Source organism: Carcharodon carcharias, chromosome 5 (genome assembly GCF_017639515.1).
Source record: "Carcharodon carcharias isolate sCarCar2 chromosome 5, sCarCar2.pri, whole genome shotgun sequence".
NCBI classification, from domain to species: Eukaryota; Metazoa; Chordata; class Chondrichthyes; order Lamniformes; family Lamnidae; genus Carcharodon; species Carcharodon carcharias.
Genome location: NC_054471.1, coordinates 133057043 through 133077171, shown reverse-complemented (window position 1 = coordinate 133077171; position 20129 = coordinate 133057043). Strand labels below are relative to the sequence as shown.

The window sequence follows — 20129 nt, the reverse complement described above, 5'->3', positions numbered from 1 at the left end:
TGGTTGTGAGCTCTGTATTCTCAGCAACGCTAGTGGCAGAAGTGGCCAGGACTGGGACTGGAAGTAGCGTCCAGTTTCTAAGTCCTGAGATCCAGGGCCAGGTAGGTGTGAGGGGGGGAGGCGCATCCTGAAACCCAGAAGGGGAGGTGAGAACCCGGGGGGGGCGGGTGGGGTTGATGGGGTGGTGAGGGAGGGAGAGGACTTGATGGAGAGGCTGGGAGGGAAAAGGGGCCCTTGAGGGAGGCACTCCCCTTCCTACCTGAGACCCAGCAGGGAGATCTGCCAGGCTTCTCCACTGCTGTTGATCTCTTCCCTCCAGCCTCAAAATTAAGGTCAGGTGGGAAGCACCACTTAAGGGCCCCAAATGGGTCAAGGTTGGGCAAGCCACCCTCCATAAAATTGTGGGAAGATCTGCGACAGGAATTACTGGCCACCTCACCTGCAAACCTGCCAGTGGGGGACTGTAAAATTTTGTCACTGGTTTTGGAAGTAATGAGTCATGGCTTACAAGCCTATTGCAATTCTTTGAGGAGTTAAAGTATTAATGAATGATGGTAATCCAGGTGTAACACAATTAGATTTTCAGAAAGCCTTAGGCAGATTTCCTTGTGTGCAGCTAGTAAACAAATTCAAAGATCATGGATTAGCCAATGGCCTAAGTGGATTGGCAACTGGCTTGGCAATGGAAGACAGGTTAGTGATGAAAGGAAAATGTTGTACTTGAGCAAAGAACCATTGGACTTCCATAGGAATCTTTGCAGAAATCTATTTATAATATTTATGAATGATATGCAATTGGGCAATTTTAATGCTAATTAATGTACTGATTATTTAATATTTTTGGAATGTATTAGTGTCTTCTACTGTAAAGACTGATGCGAAGTATTTATTCAACTCCTCTGCCATTTCCTGGTTCCCCATTATTATTTCCCAGCCTCATTCTGTAAGGGGCTTATGTTCACTTTGGCCTCTCTCTTCCTTTTTATGTTTAAAGAAGCTCTTACTGTCCGTTTTTATATTACATGCTAGTTTACCCTCAAAGTTTATTTTCTCCCTCTTTCTTTTTTGGTCATCTTTTATTGTTACTTAAAACTTTCCCAATCCTCTGGCTAACCACTAACCTTTGCCACATTGCATGCTTTTTTTTCCAATTTGATACTATCCTTAACTTCCTTCCTTCTTCCTCACAGGGATATATCTTTGTTGTGAGTCATGAACTATTTTCTTAAACATCTGCCATTGTTCATTAATCATTAAATTCAATAATTTTCTGCTAAACTCCTTTCTCAGTCCACTCCAGCCAACTCTGCCCTTATTCCTTTGTAATTACCCTTATTTAAGTTTCACACAGTTGTTTCTGACCCAATTTTCTCATTCTCATGCTAAATTCTACCATGTTATGGTCACTGTTTCCTAGAGGATCTTTTACTCTGAAATCAATTATTAAACCTACCTCATTACACATTACCAGGTTCAAAATAGCCTGATCCCTGGCTGGATCCACAACATATTGTTCCAGGAAACTGTCCCGAATACACGCTATGAATTCTTGCTCATAGCTACCTATGCCAATTTGATTTTCCCAATCTACATGAAGATTAAAGCCACCCATGATTAACCTACTGCCTTTTTTACATGCCTTCATTATCACCTGATTTATTCTCTTTCCTACAGTACAGTTAGGGGGCCTATAGACTACTCCCACCAGTGCCTTCTTCCCCTTGTTATTTGGTACCTCCACCCATATGGATTCTACATCTTCTGATCCAAGATCATTTCTTGCTATTGTACTTATTCCATCTCTTCCTAACAAAGTTATCCCACCACCCTTTCTTTCCTGCCTGTCGTTTCAAAAAGTCACATACCCCTGAATATTTAGTTCTCAGCTTTGATCTCCTTGTAACCATGTCCCCATAATGGTTATAAGATCATGCAAATTAATCTCTTTGTGGCATTAGTTCATTTATTTTGTTCCAAATATTAAGTAAAGAGTCATTAATTTTGAGTTTTTACCATTTTTTCCCTTTTTGACTATATTTGCTGATTTTTTAAAATATTTGTACACTCTGTCCCTTCCTGTCACACTCTGGGTATCACACTGAGTATCATTACCCAAGTAGCTGCCCTGCAATGCCACCATATCCTTTTGTTTTGTAAGCCTACGTATCCCTTACCCAGAATCCTCCCCACCTCTATTTAGTTTAAGGCCCTCTCTACAGCCCTAGGTAATTGATTTGCCAGGGCACTGGTCCCAGTATGGTTCAAGTGAAGCCCATCCCACCAGAACAGCTCCTTTCTATCCAGTACTGGTGCCAATGCCCCATGAACCAAAACCCATTCCTCCCACATCAATTTTTGAACCACGCATTTAACTCCTTGACTTTATTTACCCTATGCCAGTTTGCCCGTGGCTCAGGTAATTATCCTGCTTGGAGGTCCTGCTTTTTAATTTAACTCCTAACTGTTCAAATTCTTTCAGCCGACCCTCCTTTCTAGTCCTATCAACGTCATTGGTATGAATATGGATGACAACAACTGGATCCCTCCCCTCCCACTCCAAGTTCCTCTCCAGCCCTGAGGAGATATGCTTAACTCTGGCACCGGGCAGACAATACATCCTTCGGCTTGCAAGAGCCTAGTAACTGTTGGACAGTGCAGGGGCAGAGGCTCCTCGAACATTACCCCCTTGGTCCCCAGACCTGTCTCGCCTCTTTCTTTACCAACTATACAGGCTGCTTTTAAGTTTTCTCTTTCAGGCCTGCTGCAAAAAGTCATGGCTTGAAGCTAGATGTAGTGGTCAGCACTTTTCTATCAGCATTATTTTACTACCAGGGTTAAAATAATGTCAGTCAGAAAATGGAGGGTAGTTTTTTTATAAAGTTCCTAATTACTGATTGACAAGTGTTACTGTGCAGAGCATTGACTGTAGTACGGAAAGACCTTTAAGTAAAAGGGTCTGTCAAAACCAATACGTAGAACTCATAGAGTATGTATTGGCACCACATCCACAAACATTCACTCCCTCCACCACTGACGCACAGTAGCAGCAGTGCGTACTATCTACAAGATGCACTGCAGGAATTCATCAAGGCTCCTTAGACAGCAGCTGCCAAACAGATGACCACTTACCATCTAGAAGGACAAAGGCAGCAGATCGATGAGAACACTATCGCCTGGACGTTCCCCTCCAAACCACTCACCATCCTGACTTGGAAATATATCACTGTTCCTTCACTGTCGCTGGGTCAAAATCCTGGAACTCCCTTCCTAACAGCACTGTGGGTGTACCTACATCACATGGACGGCAGTGGTTCGAGAAGACAACTCATTACTGCCTTCTCAAGAGAAACTAGGGATGGGCAATAAATACTGGCCCAGCCAGCAACGCCCATGTCCTGTGAATGAATAAAAAAAATATGATAGGTACAGTTTGCAAATCATTGGACCTTGATTATCTTCTGGGTGTGGGTGCTGTTTTTGGTTGGGAGGGATCAGGGACTTTAGTGAGTGGAGTTGGGGGGGTGGGGGGGTTGTGTGGAATGGTCAGTTTGGCTCTTGGAGGCCAGGGATGAGGTCAAAAAGGGGGGGGTTGCCGCCGATGGGCACAGGCGACCTTCCTAAAGGTAGTAACTCCACCCCCTTCCCCATTTTTTACACTGAGTTGCAAAAGTAGAGGACTGGCCTTCGTTCCACTTTCCCCAGATGCACGTATTATTGTGGCAGAGGTGGAATGAGGCCCTTAACTGGCAATTAATTGGCCAATTAAGGGCCTCAATAGGCCTAAGGGGACGTGTCACCTTACCTGCCCACTGTAACATGGGGGACAGTTCAAGGGTGGGTGGGAAGGCGGTCGCAAGTCCTAATGACCAAATATCACTTATTGGCTATTTGGGGAAACCATATATAAACAGAATTGGGCTGGAGGAATTGCCACTAGCTGACTCTGCATAAGGGATTGGCCAAGAGGGAGGTAGCGAACTCAGATTTTGTAGCAGAGCCCAGATTTATATGTGTTTTATCCATGGTGTGTGTTCTCGGTTACTGGGTGATGTCCAATATAGCATGTGAGGAATTTCACACTGTTCCCCATAAATGATGAATTTGTATGATTAGACAGGTAAATGTGGATAATGTGTTAACCAAACAGCAGCCACGGCATTTGCTGCGCAAAAGGTACAATGAGCACAATGCCGAGTTCCTCGGCTAAGTCTCCACATAGCCCACGAAACACTGAGACTCTGGAGGCTTGGCACAAATCTCCATAATGATGCGTGTGTACATGGCCCTCCCAAGCAATGTTAAATTTGCAGGTGAGGGAGCTACTGGGAGTGATGTGATGTACATGAAGCATTTTTGCCCATGATATATTATTGGCTTGCTTTCTTGTTATTGGTGCATGCAGGATTTAAACTAGTTTCAGTTAAAGTAACCCAGATGGCCGTAGTACATCAGTCTATGTTCTTTTTGAAACCTAATCCCCCAGTGTTATCACATAGCTTCATCGCCCAGCCCTAAAAATGAACATATCCTTGTCTTTACTCAGGTTGTAACCGACCATTGGGAATGGAATTGGGACACATTGCAGAACATCAGATCAATGCCACGTCATTCTGGCAATGGACAGATGAAAACGGTCAAGTTACCAGTTGGTCTCCAGGCAAAGCACGACTTAATGTTCCAGGGCCTGGATGGGCTGCTGCTGAAGACAGTAGCCAACAATGGCTTGAAATAGATTTGGGAGAGAGGAAATTCCTCACAGGTTAGCTATAAGTCAACTATTTTTAATTATACAAGGAGGAGTTCAAGAAATATTTTTAGATTATAGGTGTTCAAAAGGCATATTGGTTCAAATGCGATTGATGAAGGGAATGTATCTTTACAGCATTACTGTCAATTAATTTTTTCTTCATACTAACAAGGTGTTAAGATTATGTTGAATCTTGCTTAGTGTAAACAACTGTGCTCCTAAAATTAACAAATAAGGATGTTGCTTTCGTGATTGTTTAATAGCTGCACTCTAATATTTTCTGGAGTTCTTAGCAATCTAGTTTTGCTTAAGTCGGGAACAAATATCCTCATTTGTTCAATGAATGTTGCAAATAAAATAAACTCTTTAGAAAGTGTCACCCTAAAATAAGATTGAATGAAATACCTTTGTCTGCTATTTTAACTGCAGCATTAACTGATTTAAAATAAATTGAACCCTTAACATAGCAGGTGGAGAAATTTCATCTGAACATGTTGAGTGTGTACAATATTCAAAGTTTTTAATCTCATGTGTATATATATTATTGGCACTTGCCAGTATCAGGATATAACTAGTTTATGCTCTTGTCAAGATATGATTGCTGGAATTTTCTGTGCCTGCTGGCATCGAGCATGTTCAGCGGCGTGAGCGGACAAAATGGCAAGAAGGCCAAAAGTTGGTTTCACGGTGTCATGAAACCAGTTTGTGATTGTCCGCTAAACCCATCGATGGCAGCCACGTTTCCTGCCATTGGCCATCAGAAAGCTCATTATTTTACATCTGCATATCACTAAAAGGCTAGCCCGCAGGAATCACTCCCTACACTGGATCATCTGCCCACATTGGTGTGATAGCACACAGACGTGCTTCAAAACTACACATAAGTGACTTTTCATGGCGAGCTGCACTTCGTTCGGATCTTCAAGATTTGTTTGCCTACCTTGCTTCAGGCAGCACTTGCAGTCATCAGCGCAAGGCTTCAGACAGCACCACACCACATTTTGGGGGGCTCACAGGCAGATATCTACTTATCAGACCAGCTGTAAGGCGGGGTGGCTTTGTACAGCTGCAGGGCTAGGGCTTATTTGGGGAAGGGGGAGAAGTGGCCTCAGGCAAGGGAAGAGGCTGCTGGGTGAGGGCTGTACTGAAGAAAAGGGTGTGTGGGGGGGCACATTTTGATCTGTGCAAGTGGCCACAAGATGCTGAGGGCTGAGGAGGCAGTCTCCAGAGGAGATGAGGTCAGGTGGGTATGTGAGGGTGTGTGTGTGATAATGGGTGGTGATGTCCTTTGAGCTGGCAGTGAGTGAGACACCAGTGAATGTGTGATGGGCTTGAGTGTTTGAATTTAGAGTGATGAGATGGTTGCCATACCCTGCAGCACAGGTGAGATCATTCATTCTCTATCTACATTGGATGGCCAACCTCTTCTGTGTAATATTGGCACTGGACATGCCGTCACCTATCAAGCCAGAGTGGCAATTTAGCTGCCCCACCTGTGGCCAGAGTGGGGGTAGAGGACATCACAGTGGGCATCTGTGGCATCCAAAAGGCCCTCGAGGGCTGCAGTCTTCTTGCCTTTTGGGGCCATGTCTTCTTTGCTGCAGCCCTGGGCTAGAAGCACTGAGCGCTGCTGTACTTCAAATGTTATGCCTGGCGTGATGAAGCGGCGAGGTGACGGCATGGCAGGCGAATCGGAGCCTGCCATGGAAATGGCATGTTTCCTGGGAATGCATAAATAATGCGGCGGTTTTGGGACAACATGGCATGAAAACCCATCATCGTGGCCAGTGAGTAAAACATTGTTTTACCCACCCGCCACTGCACTTAGTGCAAATCTGGGACAATTCTGCCCTTAGTAGAAATCAAAACCTAAAACGGCATATACTCAATTTGGTGTGAGGGCTGGAGTCAAAATGAACTTTTTTTAAGGCCAGTTTTGGAAGGCTTCCCTCCCAACACAATGGAGCGTAGATCAGAGAATTGGGTGCAGGAGTCAACATATTCAGTGAGTGGTTTCCCTGATTTTCCATTTGTTATTGCCAAATGACTGACTTGTCCAGGAAAAAAAATGTCTCTCAAACTGTAGGTCATTGATAAAAATTCAGCATTGAGGTAGTGTTTGGAAGAGTTTTATTTTGCACCACTGGAACCAAGGTTTGATGCTGATCTTGGATAGTAAAACAGAGTTGATCAATATTTAGTGGCCATTGGAGATTTGACAGTAAGGAAAGATGACTCCAGGCAGTGATAAGGAAGTGCTTTAAATGGAAGAATGAGGAGTGATTAGGAGAAAACATTTCTTCTGCTATGCAAATAGCAGAAAAAGGCAATTCTGGAAGCAGCTGGACAGAATAAACAAATGATTTGCAGCATAAGTGAAAATAGTACATCATGTAAGATGTATTTGGATTATTTGTGTATAACAGGGTACGAGGGTCTGGGAAAGGAAGAGTAACTTCTGTTACTGGCCTCTGGGCATGTGTTTATTTCAAAATGGTAGATAAATACCATTAGAGATATTTGTGAGGTACATATCTTTCAATACTATTTGACTTGTGTAAGGCTCTTCACTTCATTCAGTCATGTACATGATAGGGTCCCCCTTGTCTTCACTTATCACCCCACCAGCCTCCGCATTCAAAGGATCATCCTCCACCATTTCCGCCAACTCCAGCATGATGCCACCACCAAACACATCTTCCCTTCACCACCCCTGGCGGCATTCCGTAGGGATCGTTCCCTCCGGGACACCCTGGTCCACTCCTCCATCACCCCCTACTCCTCAACCCCCACCTATGGCACCACCCCATGCCCACGCAAAAGATGTAACACCTGCCCCTTCACTTCCTCTCTCTTCACCGTCCAAGGGCCCAAACACTCCTTTCAAGTGAAGCAGCATTTCACTTGCATTTCCCCCAACTTAGTCTACTGTATTCGTTGCTCCCAATGTGGTCTCCTCTACATTGGAGAGACCAAATGTAAACTGGGCGACCGCTTTGTAGAACACCTGCGGTCTGTCCGCAAGAATGACCCAAACCTCCCTGTCGCTTGCCATTTTAACACCCCACCCTGCTCTCTTGCCCATATGTCTGTCCTTGGCTTGCTGCATTGTTCCAGTGAAGCCTAACGCAAACTGGAGGAACAACACCTCATCTTCCGACTAGGCACTTTACAGCCTTCCAGACTGAATATTGAATTCAACAACTTTAGGTCTTGAGCTCCCTCCTCCATCCCCACCCCCTTTCTGTTTCTTCCCCCTTCCTTTTGTTTTTTTCCAATAAATTATATAGATTTTTCTTTTTCCCATCTATTTCCATTATTTTTAAATATTTTTAAATCTTTTATGCTCCCCCCACCCCCACTAGAGCTATACCTTGAGTGCTCTACCATCCATTCTTAATCAGCACATTCGTTTAGATAATATCACCAACTTCAACACCTATGTGTTCTTTTGTTCTGTTGTCTGTGACATCTTTTGATGATCTGCTTCTATCACTGCTTGCCTGTCCGTACAACCACACCACCCCCCTCCACTTCTCTCCCCCCACCCAACCCCCCCACCCCACACACACACACACACACACACACACACACACACACACCTTAAACCAGCTTATGTTTCACCCCTTCCTTGGATTCACCTAGTTCTGTTGAATGGTCAGGAGGACTCGAAACATCAACTCTTTTCTTCTCCTCCGATGCTGCCAGACCTGCTGAGTTTTTCCAGGTAATTCTGTTTTTGTTTTGGATTTCCAGCATCCGCAGTTTTTTGTTTTTATATATGCAATATGTTACTTCAGTGAATTTGCTGTATTGCAGTAATAGATAAACACAAAGCACAAAATTATCCTCCAGATCCTATACAATTTGTGATGTATGAGTCCGTTTTTATTTTGTCTGTAAAGAATCACACTGCAGATAATATTGTCATTTAAATAAATGGTTATCCTGTAAATATGCTACCTTTAGGAATCATGTCCCTCTCCTACAACAAGCTGAATTACAATCAAATACAGGCATTGTACAACAGTGCATTAGGTGTAATGTGTCTGGCATGTTTGTATTTTGTGGCAAACATAGCAGTTGCACAGGAATGATGTCAGACATGCTGCTCAGAGGCCAATATCAAAAGTTACTCTTCCTTTCCCAGACTTCCTTACTCTGTTACATACTAAAAAAAAATCCCTCTAACCTCTCGCACGACTCCATCGAGAGCCTGAAGGAAACTACGTGTAATTAGAGATTCTAGTTTTATTTTGAGTATTATTGATTTGAAATGATGAAATTGCTGCAGTATGTTCATAATGTTGCCTTAAACATCAACATTTTTTCCTTCCTTTACAAATGCTGCGTTACTTGGTAAATCCTTCCAGCATTTTTTTTAAATATTTCCTGGGTAACCTTTCAGAAATTAATCTTGGAAAAATGTTAATCTTTGTGATGCCATTATTTTAGACAATGCTTAAGAAATTAACTTGACCATCAGTTCCTTCTCTCCCTACCTCCCTTTCCAAATGATGTGCAGCATGCACTGTGCCAAAAATTCCTACAGCTGTGTGGAATAAATGTATAATGGTTTAATTTGAAGTTGAGCCAAATGTAGAACAGAATATGAATAGTATGAAGAAAGTATGGTTGACTTGGAGCTGAATAGCTGTATGCTAATCATGCATCGAGTTCAGAAGTGGGTCTTTGAGTAGAGAAGGTCAAGGATGTAACTGGTAATTACTCCATTACTGTATTTTATTTGGAATCTGAGGATAATTCTTTATGTAGCATGACTACATTGTAAGTTTTCAAAATAATGCAATATTAAAAATTCAGAAGAGGTAATTCGTATTTTTGTATCACCTCTTCTAAATCATTTAACCCTATGGACACTTAATGAACATAAGAACATAAGAAATAGGAGCAGGAGTTGGCCATTCAGCCCTTTGAGCCCAATCCACCAATCAATAAGATCATTGGCTGATCTTCTACTTCAACACCATTTTCCTGTACTATCCCCATATCCCTTGATATTTTTAATATATAGGAATCTATCAATCTCAGTCTTGGATATACTTAACAACTGAGCCTCCAAAACCCTCTGGGGCAGAGAATTCCAAATATTCACCACCCTCTGAGTGAAGAAATTCCTTCTCATCTCAGTCCTAAATGGCCTCCCCCAAAGAATATGCACGATACCAACATATTTATGCAAAATGTAATTGTCAATGAAAATAGTATATTTATATTGTTTTGTAATCTCTTCAGGAATCATAACCACAGGTTCCACACTTCCACGTTTTCTCTTTTACGTAGAGACTTATAAGGTGTCCTTCAGCGAAGATGGTCAAAAATGGAAGGTTTACAAAGAAAGCAACAACAATTTTGAACGGGTAAGTATGTTTGGAAAAATGTGGATTTACATCAGTTCAGAACTCTCAACTGATCGTAGCTATTCATTGTTTAAATTAACTGCATTTTGATTGAGATTATCTAAAAAAAAACACTTCTGGAAATCTATATTTGTGCGAGTAGGCATTGATTATAATGTATTTTATTTTAAAATTTTCAAATATTAAACTGCTATAAGCAAAGATAGGTATGTTCTTTATGTTCTAAAGCTATAGCTGCTCATGCTTAGTGATATTAGTAGTGATATGTAGGGTATTTTTAAAATGTTTTATGCTCTTCTCAAAACGTAACACAAATATTAATTGCAGATATTTGAGGGCAATACTGATTACTGTCAACTGACCCGCAATAATTTCATCCCTGCCATCTTTGCACGTTACATTCGTGTCATTCCACAAAGCTGGACTCAGAGAATAGCCATGAAAGTGGAGTTAATAGGATGCCAGCAAGTACAATGTGAGTACATTTTGATTCAAATTAGAAAATCCTAATGTGAAGGACACATTGGCATGAAATTGACTCATTTTTAACGAAAATCGATCAGTCCATTATGACGTAGAGTTTCTAATTATATTTCCAGTAAATCAATCTTTTATCACTATACCTGCAATATTTGTATAATAATCATGAATCTTGTGTGAATGTTCTTTTGACTTAATTACCTGATGTTCATAGACCATTAGAAAGGAAAAATTTGCATTTATAATAGTGTCTTTCACGACCTCAGAATGTCCCAAAGCACTTTACAGCTAAATAATGACTTTTGAATGAAGTGCCTACTCTATTTCTGACTACGCTGAAGGATTTTACAGATCTTTTATTTTAAGGAAACTTCAAGTTACTTCTATATTGTTAAGAATGAGAGATTGAAATAATAAAGGTTAAACGCACACTTATTTTGTGCTATAAACATAGGGACAGGAACTCTTCTTGGGCAGTAACGCAAAACAGGTGACAGCCAACCAAGAGCTTTTCTGAGACTCTGCCCAATTATCTTTGCTATTGAAGTATCTTTGTACAACACCTTACATGTCGACATGCAGTATAAAAGTGTGTCACAGATTATTAAGTAGTTTTGAAGTATCTTGTAATGCAGGTGAAAATAGCAGCCAATTTGCACAAAGCAGGGTCCCACAAACAGCAGATATAAATTATCACATAATCTGCTTTACTGGTGTTAATTAAAGGGATAAATGTTTGCGGGAAAATCAGAAGAACCCCCCTCTGCCCTTCTTCGAAGAGTGTGATAGAATATTTTAGGTAAAACTGAGAAGGCAGATGGGGCCTAATCCATGAGACATGGATGCTGATCAAGGGTGAGCCAAAAGAGGAATTTGCATTTAAAAGTTTTTGATGGATGTCTGCACATCCGTCATAAAACATTTATTAAGTGATACTGGTGAAGCATGCCTGAAAAGTATTTTCAGTTTGCCACATTTGAGACTAATGGAAGTCTGGGCACAGATAGGCGCTTTGCATTTCAAAAATGGCCTCACTGCAAAATTACTGAAGCAGTTCCTGCTTTTGAATTTTTTACTTGAAGGACGCTGGTCTATGTTTAAGAACATGGAAATTTGGATAAAATCCACTAAGAACGATAAACATAAAAAGATGATGGAAATTATGTTATAGTTGTTTGTGTTTTAGCTGGAAAAACATGACCTTTGCAATAAGATTCCATCCCATAACTTGGTGGATACTATTCATTGCATGTTGCTTTAATGCACAAATTCATCACTGGTAAGGGAAACAGCCATTGAAAGCTTGGATGCTACTTTAGGACATAGAATAGGCCATTCAGTCCATTGAGCCTGCTCCACCATTCAATACAAGCATGGCTGATCATCCACTTCAATGCTTATTTCCCACACTATCCCCATATCCCTTTCTGTCATTGCTATTTAGAAATCTGTCAACCTCTGTTTTACACATACTCAATGACTGTGCTTCCACAACCCTCTGGTGTAGAGAATTCCAAAGATTCACAATCCTCTGAGCAAAGAAATTTTTCCCATCTTGGTCCTAAGTGGCTTCCCCCTTATTCTGAAATTGTCCTCTAGTTCTAGACTCCCCAACCAGGGGAAACATCTTCCTGTGTCTATCGTGTGTTTCATTTAAGTATTTTGTAGGTTTCAATGAGATCACTTCTCATTTTTCAAATCTCTAGCGAATACAGGACCAGTTTCCCCAATCTCTCTTAATAGGACAGTCCCACCATCCTGGGAACAAGTCTGATGAACCTTTGTTGCACTCCATCTATGGCAATAATATCCTTCCTAAGGTAAGGGAACCAAAACCACACACACTACTCCAGGTGCGATCTAGCCAATTGAAGCAAGACTCCACCACTCCTATTCTCAAATCCTCTTGCATTAAAGACTAACATTCCATTAGCCTTTCTACTTGCTTGCTGCACTTGCATGTTAACTTTCAGTGATTTATTGACGAGGACACCAAGTTCCCTTTGTACATCAACACTTTCTAGTCTCTCACAATTTAAGAAATACTCTACACATTGGCTCCTCCTACCAAAGTGGATAACCTCACATTTTTCCACATTATATTCCACCTTCCATGCTCTTTCCCACACACTAAGTCTGTCTAAATCCCCTTGAAGCCGCTTTGCATCTTTCTTACAACACCACTATCCCACATAACTTGGTGTCATCTGCGAAATTGGAAATATTAGATTTGGTCCCCACATCCAAAACATTGATATATATTGTGAACAGCTGTGGCCCAAGTACTGATCCTTGTGGTACACCACTAGTCACAGCCTGCCACTGTGAGCATGACCCGTTTATTCTTGTTTCTGTTTTCTGTCTGTTAATGAATTCTTAATCCGTGCCTCCTATCCCATGCACTTTGATTTTGCTAACCAACCTCCTGTGGGGGACTTAATCAAAAGCCATCTGAAAACCCAATTACACTATATCCACCAACTCCCTTTTACCAATTATGTTAGTAACATCCTCAAAAAAACTCCAACAGGTTCATCAAACATGATTTCCCATTCATAAATCCATGTTGACTATGCCCAATCAGATCACTGTTATCTACATGTCCATTTATCGCATCCTTTATGACAGATTCCAGCTTTTTCCCTACTACTGATGTAAGGCTAACTGGTCTGTAGTTCCCTGTTTTCTCTCTCTCCCCTTTCTTAGGTGGTGGGGTGAGCTTCCAATCTTCAGGGAACATTGCAGAATCTATAGAACTTGGGAAGGTGAGCACCAGTGCATCCATTATCTCCATGGATACCTCCTTCAACATTCTGGGATGTGGAATATTAGGCGCCGGGGACTTATCAACCTTCAGTCCTGTTAATTTCTCCAATACAACCTTCTTACTAATGCTAATTTCCTTCAATTCCTTATTCTCCCTACTCCCTTGGATCTCTAATTCTGGGAGATTCCTTGTATCTTCCTCAGTGAAGACAGACACAAAATAATTGTTTAGCTTCTCCGTCATCCCTGACTCTGCCTGTAATGTACCCACATTTGTCTTAGCCAAACGTTTCCTTTTTACGTATCTATAGAAGCTTTTACAGTCTTTTGTTTTTTGCTAGTTTACTTTCATATTCTATTCCCGCTTCCTTTATCAGTTTCTTGGTCCTCCTTTGCTGTATTCTAAAAATGCTCCGCAGGTTTACTACTATATCAGGCAACTTTATAGGCCTTTTCTTTTAATCTTATACAATCCCTAACTTCCTTTGTTAGCCACAGTTGACTGACTTTTCTTTTTGAGTTTTTGTGCCTTGAAGGAACGTTTAAGTGCTGTAATTGCTGCTGCAGAGACTGCCTCCTGTGCCGTTAAAATTCTGTGATTATGGTCACTCATCCCTAAAGGTTCTTTTACAAAATGATTATTAATTAGCCCTTTCTCAAAACATAATACTAGATCTAAAATAGCCTGTTCTCTAGTCAGTTCCTGAACACACTGCTCTCGAAAACCATCCCTATCACACTGCAAGAGCTCATCCTCCACAGCATCAGTGCTCATTAGATTTACCCAGTCTATGTGCATGTTGAAGTCACCCATGATCACTGTATTACCCATGCTACATGCTTCTCTAATATCCTGATTAATACCATGCCAGGTGATGGCGTAGTGATATTGTTGCTGAACAAGTATTCCAGAAACCCAGGGTAATGCTCTAGGGACCTGGGTTTGAATCCTGCCACGGCAAGTGGTGGAATTTGAATTCAATAAAAATATAGAATTAAAAGTCTAATGACCATGAAAACATTGTTGATTGCCATCTGGTTCACTAATGTCCTTTAGGGAAGGAAATTTGCGTCCTTATCTGACTGACCTGCAGGAAACATCTCAGCACCAGGATGTCACTACAGGAGTTCCTCAAGATGGTGTGCTCGGCACAACCAGCTTCAGCTGCTTCATCAATGACCTTCCATCCATCATTAGGTCAGAAGTGATGATTGCATCATTCGCAACTCCTCAGATACTGAAGCAATCCATGCCCAAATGCAGCAAGACCTGGATAATATCCAGGCTTGGGCTGAGAAGTGGCAAGTAGCATTCACAAGTGTCAGGCAATGACCATCTCCAACAAGTGAGAATCTAACCAGCGCTCCTTGACATTCAATGGCATTACCATCAGTGAATCCCGCACTATCAACATTCTGGGGGGTAACCATTTACCAGAAATTGAACTGGACTAGCCATTTAAATACTGTCTCTCTAGTCAGTTCCTGAACACACTGCTCTCGAAAACCATCCCTATCACACTGCAGGATGTGATAGACTAGGAAGCCTGCAATGAGTAACTCACCTCTTGACTCCCCAGAGCTTGTCCACCATCTACAAAGTACAAGTCAGAAGTGTGATGGAATACTCCTCACTTGCCTAGATGAGTGCAGCTCCCACAATACTCAAGACCCTTGACACCATCCAGGACAAAGCAGCCTGCTTGATTGGCAGCACATCCACAAATGTTCACTCTCTCCACCACCAGCATACAGTAGTGCAGTGTGTACAAGATGCACTGCAGGAATTCACCATGGCTCCTTAGACAGCCCCTTCCAAACCCATGACCACTACCATCTAGAAGGACAAGGGCAGCAGATACATGGGAACACGACCACCTGGAAGTTCCCTCCAAGTCACTCACCATCCTGACTTGGAAATATACTGCTATTCCTTCACTATCACTGGGTCAAAATTCTGGAACTCCATCCCTAACAGCACTGTGGGTATACCTACACCACATGGACTGCAGTGGTTCAAGAAGGCAGCTCACCACCATCTTCTCAAGGGCAACTAGGGATGAGCAATAAATGCTGGCGCAGCCAATGAAGCCCATATCCAATGAATGAATAAGAAAAAAACTATCACTCCTGTTTGGTGGCCTTTAAACATCAACTACCAATGTTTGCTGCACCTTAATGTTTCTTGGCAAAAGATAAACAGATTCCACATTTTGTTCTGATCTGAGATCTTCCCTTACTAATGTACTGATCCCATCCCTTATTATCTGTGCAACACCATCACCTTTTCCTTTTTGCCTGTCCTTCCTAAATGTCAAGTGTCCTTGAATATTCAGTCCCCAGTCTTGGTTGCCCTGGAGCCACGTTTCCGTAATGGCAATTAGATCTTACCCATTTACCTCTATTTGTGCCTTTATATCATCTACCTTGTTGCGAATGCTGCGTACATTCAGGTAGAGTGCCCTTAACATTGTCTTTTTAACATTTTTTTTCATTCTAAGCCTAATTGATGCCAGCCTTCTAATTTTGCTTGCTACTTTTCTATTTCTTGTTACCAGCTTTACTTCCTTCCAATTTGAGCTACCCCTCCAGTTCCCATCCCTGTGATAAGCTAGTTTAAACCCTCCCCAGTAGAACTCCAAATCTCCCTGCGAGTATATCAGTCCCAGTCCTGTTAAGATGTAACCCGTCCATCTTGTACAGGTCCCACCTGCCCCAGAACCGGCCTCAATGCCTCAGAAAACTGATGCTCTCCCTCCTACACCAATTCTCCAGTCATGTGTTCAGTCGCTCCTCAGTTGCTCAATCTTCCTATTCTTATGCTCACTATCATATGGCATTTGGAGTAATCCTGAGGTTACTGCTCTTGAGGTCCTGCTTTTTAATTTCCTTCCTAACTCCCTAAAATCTGCTTTCAAGACCTTAACCCTCTTCCTATCTATGTCGTTGGTACCAATGTGGTCCATGATCTCTGGCTGTTCACTGTCCCCCCAGGAGCATGTCCTGCAGCCACTCCATAACATCCTTGACCCTGGCACCAGGGAGACAATAAAGCACGCTGGAGTCACATTTACAGCCGGAGAAATGCCAGTCTGATTCCCCTGACTCTCAAATCCCCTATCACTATTGGTCTTCTGCTCTTCTTCCTCCCCCCACTGTGAAGCTGAGCCACCTGTGGTGCCATGGACTTTATATTTAGCTTTGTTTTACAGATTTTCCTGTAACTCATAAAAATACAGAAGTTGAGTATCTGATGATTGTCAAAGTTGGGTTAAGTCACCTTCATAGTAAAATCCCATTTTTAAAGTTGTTCTGATGGCGGCAAGTTCTGTCAAAATATATGGATGTTGGCCTGTTGAACGTTTTATTGTGGTTACTTTTTAAAGGACTTCCTGTTTAGTAATTGTCCAGTTCTTATAGTTTATTTTTTGCCATGAATATTCTTATAAGAAAATGTAGCACTTGCCTTGCAAACCACCCTGGAATAATCAAAGAATTTTACAACCAATTAGTCTATTACAGAGCTGCAGTTGCCAGGTGCACTGACATCATTGCAACCCCTTTTTGGTTCCACAGAATGTGCCAGTGGTTTTGTCTTGTCTTCTCACATGCTTTAGATACCCTATTCTAATTAGGGACCTATTGAAATTAGTTCTCAAGTAATACACTAACCATAATATCGATTAAATATTCACTGGATAACTTAATTACTGCATGATGTCAGCCAAGAATCCCTGGTCTAAGATGTGACAAACTTGTCAGTCCAGCTGCTATCTGTGTTCTTCAGGAAATGGTGTGTACTCTAAATCAGAAACCTTGATAAACAATCCATATCCACCACTGTTGTTCAGCGCCCTTCTGACTCATCTTAGCAATAGCGTTTGGATCCCTAAGGATTTTCAAAGACCTGATGGGTGGGAAAATCACTGAGTTCAATTTTAATGGTAATGGGCAGCAGTAGATTGCCTGCACAGCTTACAGCCCAACTGATGGACTTTCCTTTCCATTGAAGATCATGTGGTGTGTAAAACTGGCAGCCAACCCACACTCCTCATCACCCATGTGGTGGGATAGTTAAGCATTGACACAATTGTGTCCGAATTGCTATTCACAAATTCTCAAAGGCCATTTGCTCGGATGCTTAATCAGTGCTGCTTTAATTATCTAATGCCTTGCTGTAAAGGTTTTTCACTAATTTCAGTAATAAAATCTGGATAAAATTCTATTTCCACATTTAACACTGAGTTTGTTGAAAAGCTCCACTTCAAAGTTTATTAAAATCTTCTATGGCAGAATTAATTGGTATGTGTCAATATGTACTTACAGTAGTAGCTATGCTGGTTGGGGACACAGTAATAGGAAACTTAAGTGTTAATATGTATAAATCTGAGAAAACAGACTCCCCAACTGTAAAATCTTGAAAAACGTCAGCACACAGTGTACCACCCCGTCCACCAAGTGTCTTACCAGTAATGACAGATCGAGGGCGGAATTTTCTGCTCCCGTTGGCGGTGGGTGTATTTGGCAGCACGAATGGACAATATGGGGAGGAGGCCAAACATCAGCTTCAGGGCCATGTCTTCACTGGAGCAGTTCTGGGCTGCAAGCATTGAGAACTGTGTGCGGGGCTGCAATTTAGATATGGTACCAGGAGTGAGGAAACGGTGAGTTAGCGGTGTGGCAGGCGATTCAGAGGCCACCCGCCAGTGAGATGGCATGTTTCCTGTGGCTGCATAATTAATGATGTGGAGAGCAGGCAATATGGTGTGAAAACCTACCATTGCGGCTGACGGGTAAAATGTCGTTTCTCACGCCCGCTATCGCACTTAGCGCAATTCTGGGATGATTTTGCCCCTAGATTTTGGATTAAAAACTTCTTTAAAGATATTAAAAGAGAGAGAGCCAGATAAAGTTTCAAACTCAGAAAAAAAAAATTATTCATTTGGTTATACAGAATGCCCCCACTTTCCACCAGGAGTTTTGAACTCCCTCTTGTCTTTGTTTGTGGATCTGAGCTTTTATCTCCTCAAGAAGTATCACTCATTGGAGTTGAGTACCTGGCTTATGCTGCCTGTGTGAGGAGTCTGAATTGGGCAGCTGCAGTCAAAATTGCAATGTCTATATTGACAGCAAAAGTGGGAATGATTTTGGGAGCAGAATCCACTCCCCCGCTCTCCACCCACCCCCCCCCCACCACCACCACCACCCCACCCCACCCCCCCCCCAAACCTTTGTGCTGCTGAGATTGGAATCTGAGCTTGTTTTATGGAGGTAGATCTGTCTGATATCAGTGGGGAAAAAAGGGGAGCTGATCTGACACACTACACTCCTGCTGGAAATCAAATGAAGGCCTGAAGGAAGTAAGTGGTGGTTGGGAGGGCAGAAGGACACTTCCACACAAACTCCCTCTTTTTAAAACCCTTCCCCGTCTCCTGAGAAGGAAGTCCAGGTCTCAGGGAGGGGAGGGTAGTTTTCCATGCCTTCCCCTCTACCATTGAAAAGACATTGCAGAATACCCACATCTTATTGTGAGTTAACTGCCGCTGCCACCTCTTCCCACTTCTGTCTCTTTCTTTTCCCCATTTTTTTCATCTTCCCCTCAATACCTTGCACTTTCCTGCCCTTTCTCTCCTCTTCCTGTCTTCCATGTCTCTCTAATGCGCCCTGTCCACTTTCCATTCTCAATTTCCCCTTCCCCCACCAATCTATTCTTCTTCACTAGCAGGATGCAATTCTTCCCTGCCCTTTGTCCCTGCTTAACCGAATACTACACTCAGCTTTGATGTCCCATGTGCAGCACCACTGAGCATCAAAATACAAACAACTAGTCAATTTATTTTAAAAAAAATGAAGGATGCATTTTGTTGATGAAAGTTAGTTGAATATCAACCATGTAAATTTCTCCATTCAATATTATATGAATATTTAATTTGTTCAATGTAAATCCATGTGTCTGCCACTTTAATGGAGGGTTCATCCATGTATTCCAGGTGGTCATACCCAAGAGGTACCCCAGAATTTGCACTAAGGGACACCCTCCCCCACCCCCTGCCCAGAGGTCCACATGCAAGGACTGCACAGGAATTGACTGGGAAGTTCAAAATTCCGATAAGCAATTACCCTACACTAGGAGCCGTGGCCACAATTTTTCAATCGGCATGCGAGTACATGCCCGACCTGCTCGAGTGTAAAATTTTCTCTTTTATAAATACCTTTCTCTTTGAGTGTAAATTTTCCATTATATAACTAGGCTTTTAATTTTATCTCTTCCAACGTTAACACCCTTTCATCCCACCAATTTTATTAGTAAGCTGAAAAAAATAAACACATTGCTTGGCATCTTCTAGCTAGGTGTAAGATTTCACCCGCAATCTTGAACGGTTTCTTCTAACAAATGCAAATTTACACTCTACCTTCTACCCGCCTTACGTTTATCTAATTAACATCTCAAAACTGCAATACATCAAAGCACCAGACTAGCTGGCTTTAATCCAATTAAGACACACACACAGACACAGACCCCACTAGAACAGGCCGAATGGGCAGGCGGGCAGCCGACAATTTCAAAAACATCACTCAAGGGTGGGATAAAAAGGGTCAGTAGCATTGCCAGTGTGAGTAGTGAGGAGTTTTGGAGATAGCTTGCTGCTGGCTGCTTTTTTGAACTTGACAGCTTCAACTCAGTTCTGAGCTTCATTCTTAGCATTTCTAGGCTTCATTTCAAGACCTATTGGTGTCTCCAAGGCCCCAGAAGG

General features: G+C 42.1%; 1 protein-coding gene across 4 annotated transcripts in view; it reads left to right on the top strand.

Moving 5' to 3' along the window:
* dcbld1 (discoidin, CUB and LCCL domain containing 1) overlaps nt 1–20129 on the top strand; it is a 119373-nt gene that overhangs the window by 81567 nt on the left and 17677 nt on the right. For 3 of the 4 annotated variants that reach the window (XM_041187294.1, XM_041187298.1, XM_041187296.1), the window contains exons 8-10: nt 4544–4759; nt 10004–10128; nt 10456–10603. In XM_041187294.1, coding sequence (XP_041043228.1) covers nt 4544–4759; nt 10004–10128; nt 10456–10603 — 489 coding nt within the window. The remainder of the gene's footprint in view (nt 1–4543; nt 4760–10003; nt 10129–10455; nt 10604–20129) is intronic. The other variant, XM_041187295.1, reaches the window with a different exon arrangement.